The sequence below is a fragment of the Phyllopteryx taeniolatus genome, chromosome 12, assembly GCF_024500385.1.
Source record: "Phyllopteryx taeniolatus isolate TA_2022b chromosome 12, UOR_Ptae_1.2, whole genome shotgun sequence".
NCBI classification, from domain to species: Eukaryota; Metazoa; Chordata; class Actinopteri; order Syngnathiformes; family Syngnathidae; genus Phyllopteryx; species Phyllopteryx taeniolatus.
In genome coordinates, this window is record NC_084513.1 from 23,408,281 (window position 1) to 23,430,980 (window position 22,700).

At 42.2% G+C, this 22,700-nt stretch overlaps 1 protein-coding gene across 1 annotated transcript in view; it reads right to left on the reverse strand.

Annotated features, from left to right (window-relative positions):
* Positions 1 to 22,700, reverse strand: part of clybl (citrate lyase beta like) — a 55,491-nt gene that overhangs the window by 25,428 nt on the left and 7,363 nt on the right. The window contains exon 2 of the mRNA XM_061792786.1: positions 419 to 617. Within this exon, the coding sequence (XP_061648770.1) occupies positions 419 to 617 (199 nt within the window). The remainder of the gene's footprint in view (positions 1 to 418; positions 618 to 22,700) is intronic.

The window sequence follows — 22,700 nt, forward strand, 5'->3', positions numbered from 1 at the left end:
CAGCAGTTGCCGGTGCCGGCGTTGTCGCGTGGGATCCTGTGTCACAAAATCCCACCTTCACTGATTTTGCTCTCCTGTAACCTTTGATGAGGCAATTTTGCTGAGTAAATGTTTGTCAACACCGTGCAAACTGGCCGGCAGTTTTTTTTTTGTGTGTAATGCTACGAAGAAACAAACTGTTGAGAACTGGTGATTTGGGATCGCTGCCATGGGCGGTGCGGGTCAGGCGGTAGAGTGGTCATCTCGCAACCCGATCGACGGTTGTGTGTTCGACCCTCGGCCCTTGTCCTTGAGCAAAATACTGAACCCCGAGTTGCTCCCGATGCTGCGTCATCAGTATGTGAACGAGGAGACTGCACAAAAGCGATCTGAGTACCTTTAAGGTAGGAAAGCGCCAGACAAGCGAAAGCCGCTTTACCTTTTTGTTGAGGGCGACGCCATCCTCGCAGTCCAGTACGGCGCAGTCGACGTCCAGGGTGGCCAGTTTCCGCAGCTTTCGCTCATCGTCGCCAGGGCAGTAGAGCACGGCTCTGCGGGGTACGTAGGGCGGCGAGGCGCCCGCGGCGTCATGGTGGTGACGCCATCCCTGGGTATACAAGCTCAGCCGGACAGCCTCCCTGTTAACACCAATATATATGAGCACACAAATACACAGTAATTCACATATTTCTCGCATAAATTACAAGACCTTATACAGTATGAATGCAGGGTTAAGGACATTGAATAATTAAAGGTTGTTGTTGCATTCATCTTCATAATATAAGCAGCTTTAATGCTAAACATGGCGACTACAGCGAAAGTCTGCAAATATATATATTTATTTATTTGAGTTCTATTTGCCCTTCAGCTGCTCATTGGAGTGGAGGGGATAAAAGCGACGATGACCTGGGCTTTAGTTTTCTTTTGTTGAAGACAAACTCACCCAAACACTCAGCCACTCATATGCTAATGAGGCCACAGGGCTGGCGGTCCGGGGGAGTTGGCGGGGGCTTGTTGTGTCACCGAGTGGAGCACAGAACGAATTGGGTGGCTACGAGTGGAAACATTTACTCTCCTATGCCACTCCACCCACAACAACAAGTGGTTTATACAAATACTTTTGGTCTGTGAAACACACTCCATTTGCACTACTAATTGAAATACAAAAAAAAAAGATAAGATAGATATAGGTAAAGTGATCATTATCTTTGTCATTATGTCAAACATACACAGATTACATACAGTACATTCTTGATTCAAGCTTTTCAATGTTTGATTAGCCAGGCGAAACACGTTCATGTACAGTATTGAATAAGCTATCTTAAGGTTTAACGATGTGAAATGTAAGACGTTATGAGGCGACTTCCATCAAATTGAAGACTTATCATTTACTCAATATGCCCAATGTGAGCAATGCAGGCTCAATCTTAAATCACTCCAAAAATAAGATTTCTTTTTTTTTATACACTACATGCAAACATTTGCAAAAGAAATATCCTGTGTGAGATGGTGCAGGAATACTGTTCTATGAGGCCATGTCCACATTACAGCTCTTAACTAAAAAAAGGATCATTTTTTTCATGCTCTCTTATCTGACATTTTTGTTTTGGATGTTTGCGTTTTGGAGTCTGAAAACGCAAACTCATAAAGTTTTTAAATCATAACGTTACCGTTTTCATGCAAACACCGAAAATGGTTGTATCTAAAATAAAAAATACACATGTACGTGCCTGGGTATTTGCATTGATATGAAAGCCAAACAATAATGGCGGAACAAGGCACTGTCGTGATTTAAAAAGTTCACATTCACTTAATAGCTAATAGTCATATTATTTCAGTTTTCACTGACATATATGAACACAGTTTTAGTATTATTACTGTATGTTAAACACGGGCGTAACGTTTCTGCAAAAGGCAAAATTGAATTCACCACAACATCACGGCCAGTCTGAAAAATCTTGGCAAATGCAGGAGGGAAAATGCTGACTTGGAAAAATAACAGTGACAATATTCAATTTGTGTTTTTCTGCTACCTTGAAAATGCTGTATTTGACATACGGCCATCCTAAAAGCTAATTGTTTAGCTCCAGATACATTTAATTACAGAGACAAACCTTATCTCTTACCGCTAAATCTGACTAAGAAGGATCATATTGTTGGTGGATTATGGCAGTGTCCTTCTGTGAGACGGCTACAAAAGGAGCTTTTCTAGTTTTCACAAAAAGGCCAGAATTATTCTCCTCATCACTTGTCTTTTGCTTTCTAAAAGGGAGATAGAATCACTTCAACAGCCACTTAATCCTATCAACAACGCATCCACGTGTCCTCCAGGTCAGATTAGAGGCAGCACTGCCTCTAATCTGCTTGTGATTTTTGTAGTAGCAGTTCCACTGAATTAGTCTGACTCTTGCATACATGACATACGCATTTGGACTGCGAATAGTGTTCAATAAACACAAAACAAAAAAAAACGGGTCAAGAGTGGGTGGGTAGATACAGTAGTGGTAGTAGATGAAATATATACAGAGGAACCTCTAAAATCAGACTACAGGATTTTAGCCCGAATATTGGCCCGATAAGATATTGAAAAATGTCATTCAAGGAAGGAAAACTTCCATCCGTATGATATGGATGTTAAGAATGTTAAACTGTAACAAACATTGTCTGTTCCGTTCATAAAGGAACTGATTGTATTCAAAGATTGAACTGTATATACACAACCCCAATTCCAATGAAGTTGGGATGTTGTGATAAACAAATAAAAACAGAATACAATGATTTGCAAATCATGTTCAGTCTATATTTAATTGAATATACTACAAAGATAAGATATATCATGTTCAAACCGATGAACTTTATTGTTTTTAACATATAATCATGAACTTACAATTTTATGGGTGCAACACGTTCCAAAAAAGCTGGGACAGCGTCATGTTTACCACTGTGTTACATCACCTTTTCTTTGAACAACATTCAATAAACGTTTGGGAACGTTAATTTTCAATGGGAGACAGGTCTGGACTGCAGGCAGGCCAGTCTAGTACCAGCACTCTTTTACTAGCAAGCCACGCTGTTGTAACACGTGCAGAATGTGGTTTGGCATTGTCTTGCTGAAATAAGCAGGGGTGTCCATGAAAATGATGTTGCTTGGATGGCAGCATATATTTCTCCAAAACCTGCATGTACCTTTCAGCCATAATGGTGCCTTCACAGATGTGTAAGTCACCCATGCCATTGGCACTAACACAGCCCCATACCATCACAGATGCTGGCTTTTGACTTATGCGTCCATAACAGTCCGGGTGGTTCTTTTCCTCTTTAGCCCGGACAACACGACGTCCACAATTTCCAAAAACAATTTGAAATGCGGACTCGTCGGACCACAGAACACTTTTCCACTTTGCGTCAGTCCACTTTTGCGTCAGTCCACTTTTTGATGCAGTGCCGCCTGAGGGATCGAAGGTCACGGGCATTCGATGTTGGTTTTCGGCCTTGCCGCTTACGTGCAGTGATTTCTCCAGATTCTCTGAACCTTTTGATGATATTATGGACCGTAGATGATGAAATCCCTAAATTCCTTGCAATTGTACGGTGAGGAACATTGTCCTTAAACTGTTGGACTATTTTCTCACGCAATTGTTCACAAAGAAGTGAACCTCACCCCATCTTTGCTTGTGAATGACTGAGCAATTCAGGGAAGCTCCTTTTCTACCCAATCATGGCACCCTCCTGTTCTCAATGAGCCTGTTCACCTGTGGGATGTTCCAAACACGTGTTTGATGAGCATTCCTCACCTTTCTCAGTCTTTTTTGCCACCCGTCCCAGCTTTTTTGGAACGTGTTGCAGCCATAAAAGTCTAATTTAATGATTATTTGCTAAAAACAATCAAGTTTATCTGTTTGAACATGAAATATCTTGTCTTTTTTAGTGTATTCAATTAAATATAGGTTGAACATGATTTGCAAATCATTGTATTCTGTTTTTATTGATGTTTAACACAACGTCCCAACTTCATTGGAATTGGGGGTTGTTGATTAAAGACAATCATGAATAGGATTATATGTTTGTTTTTAAGAAAACAAACGCACACAAAAAAAACATTCGCTTACTTCTAAATATTTAACAGAATCTCAATTACTTTTAGTTGCAATCGCCAACATCTGGCCAATGACCTTCAATTCTTATTAGCTGATCTGAACGCATCTGTTTTACATGTTAAAACCAGTCGCCAACATGCCATAGGGGACCACATTAACAATGTATTTCCCTTGCAGTCATGTTTCCGGTTTTTACATGAAAGCTTATGATAACACAGGCAGCTGTAAAGTACCGGGACACGGCCACAGCAGCGGCGTTTACTGGTCTGAGATCAGAAGTGAGTGCGTGTTTGCGGCTTTATATGGTGCTGGTTCTCATTAGCAGAGCGGCGGCGGCAGCGGCAGACGCAGGCAAGGACAGGCGCATATGTCTCCTCCTTTTTTTGTTACAAGGGTGAAATTACTGTATATCTTTTGGAAACGTGTTCGTCCTTCTTGTTAGGCGGTTAAGGGAAACAAAGCACAACAGCAGCAGACAACCAGAATCATGAATTTAAGAGACTGCTCCATAATCTTTATGGATATATTAACATTTTAGTGACTATGTCAAGATTTGGAGCAATGACTACATCAATTCAGTCAGTTCACTAATCACTCTACAAAAAAGGGGCCATAAGGATCATCCACAATATTCTCCATCTAAATCATAATCACAACTCTACTCGCAGTCAAAATTATTAAAATTGGTAGATATGGTTCAACTCCAAAAGGCACGAATCATGTACAAAGTTGAAAAACAAAACGTTCAGAAAATCTTTTGCGATAGAGAGGGGCGTTTATGAATTAAGGAGGAACATTCTGTGGAGTGAGACAGTGGAACAGTTGAGGCGAATCCATTTCAAACGCAATATGAAAATGACACTTTCTCAGGACACACACATGAAACGCGGGTGTGACAGGCAGTTCACAGGAGGCTTACTTATTATTTATGTTTTCTATTATTTGGTACTAGTCTATGTTGTGTTTTTATTATTGTTGGATCTCTCTTCTATGTGGATTTTAAATTATGGTATACTCTCTCTCTATATATATATATATCTTGTATTATTACTATTTTGTTGCGCATTGTTAACATTACTTTTAGTATTATTATCATGAAATGAGAATAGCTATATGAATGAACACAAAATGGACGAGGGGTGGGATTTTATAAATCCAGACTTCTCGCTCCTCCTTGGGCATGGACGACTGCAATTTAGTCTTTAATTGTCTTATGCTGCTTGTTTGTTGTTGTTTTATCATCACGAGTGTCTTCATGTTAAAAAATAAACATTCAAATCAAATTAAATCGAGAGAGAAATAACATCCCGCAGTGTATTGAAGATGCTCCGACAACTTACTATTTGATGTTGCTTTTCCTTTTTACGTATCACCCATGTGTTGAATTAATTAGCCTACAGCAGTTGTTTCATTATCACAATGTAATGATAAGCATTTCCTGTAACTCTGCAGACCTCCAACTGGCAGCATAATGGCCTAATTCTGGTGGTAATATTCATTGTACCACATGAATGATGGCAGATAACAAGAGGCTCCACTCTAAAACAGAGGACGACAACAGCCACGCACTCAATATGTAGATTTACACAATTACCACCAGCGTGGAGGTGCAGGCTGATGCTGTGTGGTAAATGTACAAAATTAAACATTTGGGTTTCTCCCCCCCTACAATAATCATCCAGTGATGCATATGCAAACTACATTCTAATGTCGCTGGTTCTAAGTACTGTAAAAAGGATTCAGTTTTGGGGAGAGGAAATCATTGTGTCCAAACAGTAATCATGATGACATCCTGATGCAGAAAAATGTCTACGGGTGGTGCTGGGGGAGAAAAAAAATAAAAATGTCAACCTGCCTGGAGAAGAATTCTTCGCAGGCCTCTCTCAGGTCTAAAGGACACAATGGATTCAAGCCATTATTTACATTTAGGTATTGCATTATATATACATATTATATATTACACTTACGTGTAAAAAGGAGGGCTGAAATTCTGCAAGACGCAAAATATTGGGGATCCATTCATTTGGTTCCTTCCCCAAATTTTTGATTTCAAAAAATGCTGATGATAGTCCCTCACCATGAACAACCCCCCAATCCATGTCCTGTCTCCCTTTGGGGTCTCATTAGTTTGGGTTTTATGCGTTAATCTACACAATGAGGACGAAGTCATGGCAGTTATCTTGGGCAGCCAATGCCTGTCCCACCTGTAATCCTTCTCAAAGACCCCCAGCTTTCTCCAAAGCTCCCAAAATTGGCACACAATGCTTGTTATGCAAGCTCTCTACCGTAATGCCAGGGGAACCAATGACTGTGGACTTTTCTCATCCCTGCCGTATAAAACGAGTTAAATCCCGCGGGTCTTCATCGAGGTCTCCGGAAAGGCAAACGAATGGAAAGGACAACGAGCACGACGAAAATCTGGCCGAGGGAACGTGGGGTCACCATTTCTTGAAAAGACATTCATTGTGTAAGTTTGTGGTTGCCATCCAACAAAAAGCATGCACACCAAAAGGGTTGTTAATCTGATAAAAAGGACAAAAACCAAAAGCCTTTTGCTTTGCGTCAAATATGGAGATATGAAACGAAACGGAAATACGCAGCTTTAGTCCAATTTCGCAAGATTAAAAGGGAGAACATTTGTCAATGACGCATCACCACGGACATTTTGAACGTGGCCACGTTATCGTTTCCCACTAAACCCGACGAAAAGGGATTTCCTATGGGCTACAAATCGAAGGGGCCATTTACGCTGACTGTCTCCGTCTGTTTTATAGAACATTTGTCATCAAAAGACATTCATTTTGTAAGTCTGAATGAATCAAGTATATCAACATTAACGGGGGGGGGGGTTCCATTTATATTACCGATATATATTTCCCGCATAAAAGGCCCCAAATTTGGACACACTTGCTTTTCATTGGACAGCAAATAGAATACATTCAATGGCAATGTGCAGAGTAAAACACCTTTGTTGACAGTTTAAATGAATTTATCATTAAAAGTCAATTGAGAGGGATGCTTCAAAGAGGTCAAATAAGTCATTCCATTTGAGGAGGACATAAGGGGGTTAGCTTTTAACTTAGCATTTTTATTGACTCTGGCAAAACAAAATGAGCGGCCTCTGTAGGATTGTGCCCTCTGCATTGGCCATTCAGGCCTTCTGAGCCCCATTGTACTACTTTGAAGGCAATGAAAGGAAACCCCACTGGTGGAAATGCAGTGGAACAGCCCCACAACAGGCCACAACTGTTCCCTTATGCATGAAAGGCAGCCACAGAAAAGACAAGATGGACTTCTGAGGTAGCAGCAAAAACAAAGGCAACAAAAGTGCTGATCACGAGGGGATGACACGACTTGTCTCAGCAGAAGGAGCCCAAAGAAAGGGCGGCGGGACAATAGCACTCCTGGCCGATGACACGTTGAAGAATTGAAAAATCCACACAAGAAGTGTCTTTTCAATTCACTAAACCCACAATGGCGGCTGGACGCTGGTCAGACTGAAAGGGGGGGGGGGCTAGAACCAAGCACAACAACTTTTGCTCCCTTTCCAAAATATTGCCCGGTTCTGTCAAAAACAACAACAACAACAACAACAACAAAAGTCGGCGATGGCACACTGGGGGGATGATGGCTTCAGTAAGGACACACCAAAAGCAAATCCAAGTGTGGTGACTTCCGCTCCCGCCGCTTCCCCTTCTTTTTGAAATCTCAGAAACGTTTCTCTTTGTGCCCCGCAAAATAATTATGCCAGTGCCGAAATGCCATGGTAACTGTCAGACAAACAAAAACATGTTTGCTCTCGCTGAATATGCCTCCATGTTTTGGGTGATTGACTCTGTTGGCTTTGAGAAAAAGAATTTGGACTTTTGATTTTCCCATGGGCTCGAGATCCAAGAGGCCTTTGGCGTGTGAATAAAGATTCGTTCATTTGTTTATATGATATCATCTTAGAGATTGAAAATGCTAACTTTTCACTCAAATGTTTTCAAAAGTTTCGAAAACGATCACGTGTCTGCCAAATTCGAGATAACTTGTTGGCAAAAATGTATTTCTCATGGGTACAAATGTGAGAGGCATTTGAGGCGGGAATCAAAAACAGTTTGTTCATTTACATTTATGAAAACAAGATTTGAGAGACTTCAAATGCTAACTTTCGGAAGACAGTCATGTTATCATTTCCAGAAACGCTGGTCTTTGAAAAATATTTCCCATGGACAACAAATCTCCAGTTTTCGCTGGACTATTTTTAATTTCAGGTGTTAAACCCGTAACTCCCACTGCAAACTTCGAAAAATGTTATTTTTTATGCTAACAGCTCAAAAATATGCTTTTGGAAAAAAGATGGCAAGAACGAGCATTTGACCTGATATGCACAGCACGAAGCTTTCAAAAGCTTTTGTAATTATGTCTGAACATGGAGTATTTTTGACATAAAAAAAGATTTATCAGTCAATTTTATCACACTGTTTTTATGCTAAACGTAAATTGGAAGTAATTCATTAGCGTTCCCTGATCTTTGGCAACAAATGTCATCAACATTGTAATGCATTCCAGTTGGGGCCAAGCCAATTGCTGAACGGCGCATCCACAGGTGAACCGAGGTCCTCCTCCATGATAGCCCGAGGCCGATCCCACCGTTCTTCAGACAGACCCATGGGGCCTTTCACTGGCCACCCCCCTGTCTGATTAATGGATCGATGTGGTAATTGATTAGTGAAGAGGAGGTGGGAATAAGTACATAGGTCATCCACCCCCACCCCAGCCCAAACAAAAGGGGGGAAGACGTCAAATGTAGCAGTGATAGCCTGCAGCCAGGCCGCTACCCATCAAAGCCACGGCAGAGCTGACATAAAGGCCCCGGCCCATTCTGCAGCGAGCTCTGTCCTCCCTCACCGACTCTCCTTTTCTCTTGGTAATGCTGTCTGTAAAGTGACAGGAACCATTCGGGGAGCAACCCGTCCACTCACCTTCATAAAACAAGCCGTAAAGCAGCAAATAACAGGCTTATATGGCTTCATTATGCTGCCTTTGCAGGTTCACAGCCCCGAGGCTGGAGGGGCGAGGGGGTTCGCTGTGGTCGTGCAGAGGCGGGGTTGACTGTTGGCAGGAAGGACAGCCCGCTTCTCGTGGAACGCTTGTTGTCCTAAACGCTGTCACCGTGTCCGTGTTTGCTCACGATAGAAGACTACTTGACCCTCCCTTTATCCCTGTACTCCCTTAAATCCCGAGCAGGACAAACAAAGTGGCACGGCTCACTCCAAGGCTGGAACTGCTGCCATGAGTCTGGAGACTTCATTAGCATGACAGAACACGCCAAAGCAATGTATTTAGAACCATTATCAATGTTTTTAGGCATAATTTCACAAAAGACAGTCGGGGGGGGGGTCAGGAGTCGACTCGCGTTCGGGCCCAGAAAATGGGTCAGCACCGGGAGCCGATAAACCTGGCGGAAAGGTGCAATGGAAAATGAATGGACAATAATTCAATTACATAGCTAAATTTCAACTTGAACTCTTCCATTTGTCCCTTGAGGGCAATTGGTTCTCCAAGAAAACAGAAGAAAACAGGACTGCACAGTACATGCAGAAAGGGGGACACAAGGGTAAGAGGTGAATTTTCATGTTGCGAATTCATTATGCCGAAGTTGGGTGGAAAGCATCACTCCCAGAGATTTTTCTAATTGATCAGCAACCATCATTTTATACCGGTACGACGATTTTCAATGAAGCTGACAAGATCTTCTTTTCAAACACACAAAAACAAGTTGAAGGTTTATTGTAACCCCAAAGAAGGTAACTCCTCTCATCAACAAAAAGTAGTGCTTGGTCGCATCGCTGCGGTCAGTGGCCCGTTAATCGTCACGCCCATCAGCAGGAGACGTTTTGAAGGTGCTAAACCAGAAAATGGGGGAGGGGTGGCGCAGACTGCACACGAAGCTAACACTGGAACAAGGGTCAGTTTCCAGTGTCAGGATTACGGAGAATGGATTCAAAGAAGGCAGAGGAGAGGGTGGAGTAATAATAATAATCGGTAATGACAGAGAGAAACGGACAGGCCAGAATGATCAGCGTTTACTTTGAAGCAGCCGCTCAATCAAACGGTGAAACGAAGTGGCATCAGGTCCTTAAGATTAAGATACACATACGCAAGGAAGAGGAAGATAGGCGTCGTCTTGTGTCGTTTTAATGCCGAGTACTCAATTTTAAATCAAACCTTTTGCCGGGCGATTCAATACGTTTCAAATCTTTATCTGGACATGAGTGGGTGTAACTCACGGTATGAATAATGGGGTATGAAAAAGACACCAGGGGGCCAAATAAACTACAAATATCCACAAATGACTCGCACTTTAATTGAGCTGCTGCAACCTTGGTGGTTCTTGCTACCAATTTTAAACTTACCAGAGAACAACTCTGGTTTATCTTTACGGCCCTGTTTTTACTGGGCCCGCCACTTTATACCGGAGATCAAGCTGGTGCTTTCGAAAAAGAGCCGGGCGGACACAAACGGACGGGTGCAACAGCGCAGCGCCAAAACTCTCCTGAGCTGTAACTCCCAAGACATCCAAGTCAAATCGAATGAAAGAGCTGAATCCGGATGACGCAAGATTGACTTTCAATAGGATCATTTTGACTAAATTGTTTTCTGTATTGGAAATATTTGTATTGAGTCCGTGGCATTTTAAAAATTGAACAGCAGATATAAGGATAACGTATCATTTCATGGGTAATTTGGCTTGGAGTTAAGGATCTGTAGACACCCTGCTAAAACCAAATTAACAGCACAAAAACAAAAACTCAACACATCTGATACAGAATTTGGCTTATCAGCAGTATAGCCATACTTTGCAGACTTAAAACAGAAACAAAAAAAACATGAGAGGGAGGCCTGGGTGTTCCTACCAGGGGAAAAAAATGAATATGAAAGAACATTTCAGGTGGTGAAAGAAACAATGTGAGAAGAGAAGCTTGGCCAGCCTGGGCTGCGGTGACGAGCCTCGGACGGCCGCTCAGATGGCAGATCAGACCGTCAGAAAATTTGGCCTGCGATGTGATGTGCCCCGTGTCTGATCGCTTTACCCCCTCTCCCAAGCAAAACACGGCCTCATAACGCACACTCGGACCCCGGAAAAGTCAGGCAGATGGGTGTGCATAAAAGATTCACTCGGGAGACTGAAACTTACTAAAGGCGCAGTGCATCTGATGTTCACATTTGGAACTCTAACTAGAGAAAAGCAAGCCCGGGGACATCTGTGTCTTTTTTCTCTCTCTTATTTCATCTCTTGTGGGCCGTTATGTGTCATGACTGAGGTTTTTTGGATCATGGTCTGTTTAATGAAATGGACCAGCATCACACAGGCACTGAACACTGACACCCCCAAGCTCATTGCTCCTTCTTTCTCCCTTGTAAGTTGCCTGTGCCCCCAAGTGGTCACATATGAAAATGACACCTGTTATCCAAATTAAGAGGACTAAAAATATAAGGTATAGTGTGTGTTTTTAATTCATTCTAAAATGCAAGTCAACCCCCTAAGATACGGTCAATTTGGGTATGTCACTACTGCCCAGGAGAATTTTGGAAAGTAATTTAAGTCATAAAGCTGCTGCTCCCTATAGCGTTGTAATGACAGACACTTCATTCTTTTGACCAACGGGGATGCCGCTTGCCCTCGACTTCTGCCCGGCCCCGAGCCTTTAATTAAGACTGGCTTAGGCCTGATTGATCCTGGCACACCAGGAAGTTTCTTGAAAATCTGACTGCCAAAACCATGAAAGTATTATATAGGCCACAACACCCCCCCCCCATAGGCCCCTCCTGGCACCCCGCATCAAAAAAAAAAAAGATTTGAAGCTGAAAGCTTCTACATTTTTGTGGTATGCTGTAAGAATGAACCCTTAGCTACCTTCTGTCGCTTGCACACATGAATAATTATCGGACATTTATTTGATATAAGGCCAAGACTTTCTACGCTGGAACCGTCACACATTAAAGGTACACAGGCCCAAATCCACCACAGTCGATAAATCAAACCAACATATTTCCCTCCACAAAAGAAACACAAATCGAAGCAGGATTCATCAGGTTTGTCCGAGGTGCAAGTGGCACATGTCGACAGGCACCACGCATGAGGGCACCGCTGTACCTGTTCTCACCACATCAAAGCCGCGAGTTCAAATCTGCTTCAATTTCAGTTGTTCGCAAATCCCACCGAATGACTGAATTCCATTTGTGAGAGGGAATATCTGAAAAGTTCCTAGTTAATAATTGCACATAAAAAGGCCACACCTCAATGGTAAAATAGTCTTGGAGAATAAACCTCATAATTTAATTCAAGTGTTCTGGATTGAAAACATGGCATGGCAAAATGTGTCGCTCAGAGTAGAATACACGATTAACATGGGTTTGACGTAGCCTTAGACAATACAGGCGGTTGACGTCAACTTTGGGGATATTTTTACCCAGCGAAATAATGGAAATATTTCATACTTAGAAAAAGACTTTATTGACGAGTAAAAGTTAACAAAAATATTGCTACAATATTACCAAGACAATCAAACTATGGCAAAAATAGCACATACCGTCAGCTCGTTTTGTCGGGACACACAGCAGAAAAACCCCTCAAAACTCCACGTCAGAGGTTCCTTGTGGTCTTGTACAAGAAAAACTGTCAAATGGTTGCCTGGGTAAAATGTTGATTACACTCCACTTTTTAAATAACTAACATTCTCAACTGTTATAAAGTGATGAGTTGAAGATTTTTTGGGTCACAAAAAGGCAAAAGAGTTCATCATTTCATTCTCACTGAACGGAGGTTTTGCAGGATTTGCATAATATCATGCATGACTGGATTTTGATCTAAAGGCTTATCTTTGCCCCAAATTGTTTTCATTTTATCCTACTTAACCTTTATTTAAACCGATGAAGTCAATTGAGAAGCAGTTCTCATTTACAATGAAGACCAAGAGGTAGCATAAGAAGCTAGTACATGAAAAAGTTCAAAACAAAAACAATAGAAATACACAAACACAATAAATACAGCAAGACATGTTAATAATAAGCAGCTAAAAGCCAGTGCAGTGTTCTTGAACAACTGTTTTTAAGAAGTTATATTTCGTTATATTAAAATATTTCGCTTTAATTCCAAATTTTGGGTGCATTCAAATTTACAGGTCCCACTGTATTAATATCATTACAAATAGCCAAAATGTAGCATAAACTTTTTTTTTTGCGAGACGTGTTAATGCTCTTAGTGTTTGTGTTCCCGGTTAAGGATACATGCGCATGCGGTTGTCTTCACAACACAACAACGGGGGGGGGGGGGGAAAATGACTAGGGGCAACTGTTAATGTATGTTTCCCATGTTAGTATTTGAAGCCTTCAGAAACCAAAAACAGAATGTGGAAAGTGTCAGCGAGCAGGATCCTACCTTGGCCAATCTCTCCATTAAGGGTGTGGATTGGGCAGGAGCGGGCATGAACCAAGTGCCCCGCTTCCTTCCTTTACTGGGTGGACCATGGAAAAACATTGTCTCATTTTCAACTTGACACCAACACATCTCAGGATAGGACGGAAAATAACGTAAACATATCCCAGGAAACTAAGATTATGGGAATCGAAATCTTCAAGAGGGGAATTATTATGGTTCTGTAATAAAGATGGATCTGAAATCAATGTAGTAGCCCATCCAAGAAATCGACTGCTTGCTTCAGTTGACGATAACCACTGCGGTCACTCTCCTGTCAGGCCAGATTCTGTGTTCACAGAAAATCAAATACCAATAGAGGGGCCGACCTATTGGGCTAGATTAGTCCTGCAAAAACACGATCATTTTAAGGGTTTCAAGAACAGGAATGGGAGGAAAAAAATGAACACAAAAGCCCCTTTCACACTGCCAGCAAAGAGGTGACAATTTCTGTGTCACCGTTCTGTATAGACGTCGCCGAAACAGAATGGGGCTACAAAGTCAGCTTGGTCATTTTTGGCCGGGACGCCACCTGTGTGTAGGTGGCATACAAAAACAAGTATTTTATATATGATTGCAGGGTACGGTGTTGCTTTGTGAATATGGAAATATCCTGGAATATGTGTAAAAGACAGGCAGGCACAATAAAAGCTACATCTTATGTTGCGGTTCTGATGGACCAGTTTTGATCTCATCGTAAAAAAAAGGTCAAGACAAAACCAGCATTCTTTGAGCGGCATCTTTTGCAGGTGACTCAAAACGTGAACCAATTGATACAGAAATAAACCACCAGCTGCACTGAGCAAGAATAGCTGTTAAAAAAATAAAAAAAAAGGCCCCAATTGAAATCCTAGCACATAAAAACCTGATTTATCGAGTTACAAAATACTGCTCTGTGACCATGGCTTGTTTTTAAAAAGGACAAGTATTAGCAAAACACTCAAAAAAACTAATGAATTGAAGTTGAAGTTGGCAATAGCATTTCATGTTAGCAGTGTTCACAAAATAAATCAGGAAAGCAATGCTGACGTAACAACTCGCGAGCACGGGGGAAAGAGAAGGTAGATCGTATAAAGCGGGCGTGAGGTTCAGGAAATCATCAAGAAGATTCCATTTGGAGTCAGTAATAGATTTCCTGACCATGTGTGTATTATGGGTGTCAGCATACTGCTGCTGGAAACGTCTGCTGATTGACATGGGCCACATTTGACGGGGACCTGCTGCCGACTGTTTGGACTGGAACGCTACGCTATTTTTAGAAATGATTTCAGGAAAATATCTGGAAATGGAGCCTTTTCGTAGTGACCTTTAGGCTGTTTTTAGGTATGGTGTTTTTTGGTTGTTTTGGTCATTGTTATATTCTCCCAAAAGCCTGAACAGTACAAGAGCGACGCTTTGTACGTGGTCTCGTAAAGGGAAGAAACTCCTGTGTACAGTGCCGAAGACCTCACTCCCGCTCCAATTCCTCCCTGAGCTCAACAGGACTGCCGCGTCAGGTTATCCAATTAGTTGAGTTTTCATCTTTCACTGTTCTCAGTCTCTTCCATATTTCCAGTGGAAGAGATGACATAAATAACTTCACTTTAATGGGATTTTTGCATTTCTGAGGGATGTTTGGTCACCAAAAAAAAAAAAAAAAAAATGTTGGATTAAGGCTCTTGTAAATTTAAACTTGAAGCTACATTTACACCATTTCTCCAACAGCCATAGCCGTCCCGTTTCAGGCAACCGTGGAGAGGAAAAAAGTAAAAAATGATGCCCGGCATCTCACACTCATCGCCAACAACTCTGCTTAAGCTAAGCCGCGTGTTTCATTTGCCTATAAGTGCGCCTTTGAGCCATTTGACCATTTCTAAATGGAAAGAGGAATTTCTGACTGAATTCACCTTACTGATCAGATCCAAATTTGAGCCAGCTCAGCGGGCCACTCCGATACGTCACAAATGAATCAATCAACCGAAAATGTCATTTTTCTGTTTATGAATGCAAGTCATTTCTATTTTTGTCTTGTGTGTGTGAGAGTATATTTGAAAATTCACAGATAAAACTAAGAATCCTTTGGAGCATTAAATACGTTTGGTTCAAGAACTTCTACATCCTGGGGAATGAACCATTAGAGAGAAATAATTGTTTTGGTAATCACCAATTGTGTTAAATTAGGACAGCTGTGGACAAAAGCCTGACATTGGCTGCTGGTCAATAGATTTGATAAATATGAATGTCGCTCTCCTGTGTTTACAGTTTTTATCTTATTATGCTGATTTATTCTTCCTGCTCAATAACATGGTTTTTAAGGAGTGAATATTTCACATCTGCTTCATTTCAGTCCATTTCTTATGCCCATTGCTATTCCCGTCAGTGAACTGGTGGACTCCTGCCTCCATTGAAAGGACCATTGCATTAATGAACACCGCCTGCCCTTTAGGCTCTGACACTTTAAACCCAACGTCTGATTTCGCCTTTACCTTGCCAGGCCGCGCAGAGCATCATTTAGCTGTGAATTAATTTTCATGTTTGGATCAACCCTGCTGAGGTGTGATGCCAGAGGTGCATAATTACAGAAACGCTACATAATAAAAAGGGAAGCTTTAGTCTTGCGGGTATTACTGACCAGACACTGAAATCGGAGTGAGGTGTCAGTGGAGGACAAAAGGAGAATACATCTGCGGGCTTATAAAAGGGGGTACGCGAAGGACTTGTGCAGTTGTGTGCATGTGTGTATCTGGTCTCATCATGGGATAAGACACGCACCCACGGCCACAGCTCAAACACCGGCAGCCCTTAACAAGGTGTGTCTAATGCTCCTATTTAATGTTTGGGGGTTCAGTGGCGCGTGGCCTGAGGTTTTTTCTTTTTTGGCGGGGGCGCGCCGAGAGCCCTGACAGCTGCGGCCCAAACCGCAGACAAAAGCCGAGAGGAAGTACCGCATCATCGAAGATCGGAGTAAAAAGCCGTGGCGATTTGTTTGTGGTCCGGTCTCGATGCGGACGGCTGATTCGGGGCTTCGTCTACCGTTCGTGGTGCAACACAACTAGTTGAAAGGCGATCTTTGGCAAACAAATATGGTTGTGAAAAAGCAATAACACATGGAATGTTTAGATACAAAGCGAGTTGCAAATTGACCAGAGTGTACCTCCACCGTTTGCATCATCTATTATACCTGCTCAGCGCTAGCTACATTCTGTAGTCAAGGTATCTGCAGCCTGAAAGAAGGCAAAATGTCAAACTTTTGAGAAAGCTCAACCAAAAGCACATGAACGCAATACCTGAAACTCATCTCTTTGCGCTTCACCTATTATTGATGGTTTTGGCCCACCCCAAAAATTCTACAAAAAGAAAATGTAGGATCGTCTCTGTGGCATTCTTAAGACTGCTGAATGAAGTGCAAGTTTGTAAGCATAATTATGGCATTCATTCTTACAAAAGCTTAAGACTTGCCATACTGGTATCGATCACAATTTGTTTGCGGGATGATGCAAAAACAACTAACATATCGATTAAACACTGTCTCGAGCTGGCGAAGGGAAGATCAAACCAGAAATGAATGACGCTGCGCTTCATCGCGGGTCCTTTCCTCACAGAACCAAAACGACACCGCCTGTCCAATCATAATATCATCTTGCATTACCCTCAGTCAAATAGAGAGTAGCCTGCTAATTAAGACTCATTTTAGGGATGTCTTGAGCACATATATTTGCACCCCAGCCCCTTGATTTGGAGTATCGGCCGATCTGAATCCGATACAAAATTCTATACATATAAGCTGTATGTGTGTGTGTGTGTGTGTGTGTGTGTGTGTACGTTTGCATTTCTGTAACACCGGTCATTCATTCATTGGTTTACGTTGTATCCATTCCAACCAGCCTAACCTCCGAACTCAAGTCTTAACCCCTCAAACTGACCAAACAGTCCGACGTCAACACATCCGCCAGAAGACTGAACCTAATTTTAAAAATATCAACCCGTTCAATACGAGAGCATCAAACAGACAGCTGCTGATTTGTTATTCTGTCAATGTGTGTGGCGTTTCTTGTGCGCGCGTGTGTGTGTGTGTGTGTATATTTGTACAGCTTCGCTTGTGTATTGTTCCATTTTGTCCACAGCTGCAAGTGAGGAGCGGGGTAACTCCACTGCGTTGCCTAAAGCCCTTTGGTGACACTCTTGACTAACTGCCACCTCTAGAGGAGTAACAGAGTATTACGACATGGATCAACTATACAGTAAATCTGTAAATCATCACTAAAACCACTTTGTATTTTTCTCCAAAATTACTCAGCTTACTACTTTTAACGATGCTTTTAACTATCCATTCAAATCATGTTTCAGTTGGGAACGGGTAATGTGTCTATTAAAATTTGGTGTGTGGAAAAAAAACAATGTCATGGTCAAAAGCATACAAAATTGACATCTGGTCCATGAAGGAATGAAAAGGAAGAACAAATGTCTCAAACTTAAGACTTGAGACCAAGTAGTACAATGAAATGTGTACACATGAACTTAATAAGGGATGGCCATTTAACAAAATGTTGGCCATAATCGCTCAGCTTCCCATTGCTGACATCGTGTTGTTCCCGTTCACACCTCTGGTAGTCGCAGCCATGAAATTCACGATACCGTGCCTTAAATCTGTGATTGATTACAATTCCGAACAATCAACAGAATTCTTGAGGGTTATTACTTCCATTCAATGTAGGCCGGAAATAATTGATCACGAGTAGTTTAGTTTGCGTGCAAATGGGTTATTGGAATGATGTTTATTTATTAGATAAAAACTAAAACTAAAAATCATACACCAAGGATTACAAATACGACCGAGAAACTGGGGAAACTGATTACTGTAACATAGTCCATTCGGTATTTCTACAAACGGTAAAGAGTCTGGTGTATGATGAGAAAGTTCAGGCCCTCATTAATACGAGTGGCTGTGTACTCGCAGGGCATTAGCACGGGCATTATCTTGTTGTGCCAGACAGTTCTGTAGTAAACACCCTGGCAGAGGGCCTCGTCCTCGTAGTAAACTGATGCGACTGCACAGTCGCGACAGAGTTGTGTAGCCGTCCTGGCACGGAGATATGGGTCACGCTAGGCTGTCCTCTCCCTCACCCCGACAGTAGAGCCCAAACCCTGATGAGATTAGCTCGGCCAGCCAGGAGGCTCAGCAGTTGTGAGGCCAAAAAACACCACTATTACGCGAATACTCCCGTCGGATCCCCCGCACCTCGGTTGCGTTCGGTTGTACCCTTGGCCCGAATGGATCTGAACCACGACTGAGCACATCCAACAACAACTTAACTTGATCATACACTGCGGGAAGAAGACAAATCAAAGGCTAAACTACTGCAAGTTGCCTGGAGGTTGAAGATTTTGGGGGTCGGGTCAGAGAAGTCCACCCCCTTGACCAGTCAGCGTTAAATCAATGCTAAAAACGGGATTAGGCAGCTCAGAATGCCGGGGTAATCACTCATTCAGCAATGGCCGTGAGAGAAGGGGCGGGTTTTATACAGCTGAGAGCTTTGCTTCCTGCACCGTCTTAAAAACCGCATCCGATGAGTAAAGACAAGCGCCGCTTGGTCCTCCCCTGGCTTTACTGGGTGAGTCTGCCTCCTGGGTTCCTGTAAATAAGTGACGTCACAGCGCTTAATGATGCCCAGACGAGGCTCAGCGGGACCTAGAGAGGGGAGCAAAACAGTCAACAGCGCTAGTTCTTCACATAGTCTCGAGGTACAGAGCAACGAACACGAGTATGCTCATTCACAGAGCCCTCTGGGCAAGAAACCTATTGCCTCATCCGAGGATCGCCTGAAATGAAGACGTTCAACGTGATCTTCATTGATGTACACTGCTAGTGTGAGCTAGTGACAGTTGTTTCCAGTATGAAAAGGCCCGTCATAAAGCCCGGCCGGCTAGAGGAAACAGGATAAGCGCTTGAGCCAAGGCTGTAAAAAGCTCTCTGGGAAACTTGAAAGCCACACAAATGAAGTCTGCGTCTGCCATCTGGAAACAATAAACAAACAAAAACCCAGCAGCCAAACAAACACCACGGAAGAGAGAAAGCGATCTAAAGATGGCGAGTGCAAATGAGTGACAGGGAGAGGGCGATATAAAGAGTCCCGCCTCATGAGCAGACACTCGTGGGAAGACATAGAGACAAGGCTTTGTGGAAGACAAAAAAGGAGCGACGCTAAGGAGACGACCCTGCTGTTTTGAATCTGTGCGGCACAACTGCAACCTGTTTCTAATAAAGTCGAGTGCTCACAGGAGGCTGCCTGTCTGCAAGTCATGCCAAAGATGCGATGGGACCAGCGACACAGTACCAAAGCAAAGGGAGACAATGCGTTCAAAGGGTTACCTTGTTTTGGTCACCTCATTTGGAAATATGCGTCACAATGAAATTACACATGGAGCGGTTTTAGAATTCATCGCCTTCGACGGACAGTCAAAGCTAAAGACGGGCCATTGCTATTCCACCTAAGTCCTCTAGGATTTGCTTGTTACCGCCTTCCGTGTAGTCTGAATGTTAGTGCAAATAAAAACGCGAACAAAAAGTTATCAAGCCCTCTGTCCCTCAGATCTGTATGAAAAAGTCACATGCAAGCACACTTGTCAAAATACCATGTCCAATATTGTCTATCCACTTTATGTACACGCTGCGCTTGGAGTTCAACAAATCAGGTCGGACCCCAGATTCAACTGTGCGACATCATTGTATTGACCCAAGTCGTTTTTGACATGCCAAAAATGTATAAGATTGTTGTACAACTGCTCATCGTTCGCCACAGTACGACTAACAATGACCCACTTGAAACCCTGCATGAGTTGGCCGACTCAGGAGGACAGAAAGATGGTGGGGTGGTAAAACGGTTTTGGTTTTACACCGGAAAAAACACCCAAGCAAAACAAAATGCATGAAAACATTGCTCTCTTTTCTTATTGGTCGCAATAATGTAAAAAGGAAAAAGGTTTGGTGAGCGGAATTTTGAGTGAAACAATGCCAAGGTCTTTGCTGCCAAAATTATTCCGAAAACTTAAGGACAGTAAAAAATAGGATCAGTTCAGTAATTCATGGTCTTATTTGTTTCCACGCTTCCTACGGTAACATCACCATGAAGCCTGATCGGTTGCTCTGCAAGTATGGTGTTCTCACCACAACCGAACCTTGCAAGAGCTCAACAGGAATCGTGCCGTGACCGCTTGGATTTGCTTCAATTACTGCATTCACACCTGACCAAGCAAACACACGGGATCAAAGCGCCGTTTAAAACGCGTTCACGCCAATATCCTATTGTTTGCATATTCAGCCAATAAAGTTTGTTTTAAACAGGCACAGGTCAGCCAAAACTTTTACCATTGATACGTTTAGTATAAAAATCATAATACAATCCCCAAAATGAGTATCAAAAAAATATCAGAAACTAAGTATACTAAACCTATCGATTGTTTTATGTATGCAAAATTTAAATGGTAAACAATGTTCTTTCAGTGCAAAATGTCAAAAAGGCCCAAGATAAATACCAAAATATACTACACAAAAATAAAGCACTGCCGGTAATATTTTCGTATCTATTGCCCCAACAATTGTATATATTTTGAAATATCAGTAGCCTAATAGCATAAAAAAAGTAATTTTTAACTTCATGTCAAAATATCAAAAATACCACCAGCTTGCTAAAAATTTGGGGTAATTATTATTGATTAATAGTTGAATGGACAGTCTACGTCTAACACGGCTCCCTAGAAAAACCAATAAAACCAATAAAGGCCACTGTCAATACTGACCCCTATGGGCCACAGCAAGAACAGCATCCACGTGGCCTCAGCATCTTTTCTATTCAGTGAGGTGAATATACTGTAAGCTTTAAACAAACATGAAGGTGGAACGGCCCAGAGAAGCATGTACAACCCCCCCGCTGTGCCCGCGTAACAAACACCCCTCTATAAAAAGTAAAACCCATTACACATTAGGGTGTTGCGCATCAGACAGGAGATGCTGCTAAATTACACCTCATCGTTCTGGAACTGACTTAACTGTCACCATGGCAATGAGCCAACTTCAGAGGCGTGAGAAGACCAAGAGCACCACCTCCACCACCCGGCAAGAGAAGGGGTTGGGAGGGGTTCATTGAATAGCCAAAAGAAGCCAAATATGTGCCTTTTTTTTTTTTTTTTAAATACTTTTCTAAAAATCTGGCTTACCGCAAACCTGGAACTAATATCCTGCCCACACACAAACATAACCGACTGGTAGCCAATTAATACTACACGGGATGTAGAACTATAACAGCAACAGGCTCGTAAGGAAGCCATTAGGGTTGATTACTCATACTTGGAGAGAGCAACTTGGCTATCAGCACCTAATAAGAACATTTATATTTGATGGCTGCACACTATAAATAAATTCATATATAACTTCTCGAGTGCCCTTGATGTTGTACAAGTTATATCAGAATTCAAAAGGCGCGAGACATTAGCCTATCGTGGCCGACCTCAGTGGAGTTAACTCTTACTGTACTTTTACTTTGGCTTTCTGCATCAGTTCTTTCAAAAGATCGACCATAGTCCTGCGTGACACTGGATGAGACCTCACACAAGCTAAGCATAACGCGCCAGACCACGGCATGCTTTTTTGTCCACCGCATTTCCCCTTCATATCGTGTACATAAAACATTTCAATTCAAACGCTCCGCCCCCTCCAGTGGTACAAGTTCAGAATTCCAATCTCCGCCACGCATGAACTCAAGTGAAACATGTCACTGCATTTCGTGCCAGGCGGCAGCGCACCACACAGGAGTTCTGTTCAGCAAGCGGAGATCAACTCTCGGCGTCTAACTCCAGCAACACCATTGGCACTTATTGTTGAGTGAGTGGTGAGCTAATTTTTACACTTGCGTGACAAAAACAAAGATATTAAAAAATTGAGATGGGTGAGGCAAATCTGCGAGGGAACTAAACTTTGCAGCACTTATTCATGTTTGAAGTGAGCAGTGTTTTAAATTGGTTTGCGTTAGTGTGCACACTTGTATGAAACAGCATAGATGAATCATCACTTATAAAAATGTTTTTTTTTTTTCTTACGTTTTACAGTGATTAACTTTTATATTGATAAATTATATTCACATAACTCCTACGCCATTCTTCAGTAAAGAGTTTTATTGTTTCAAAGT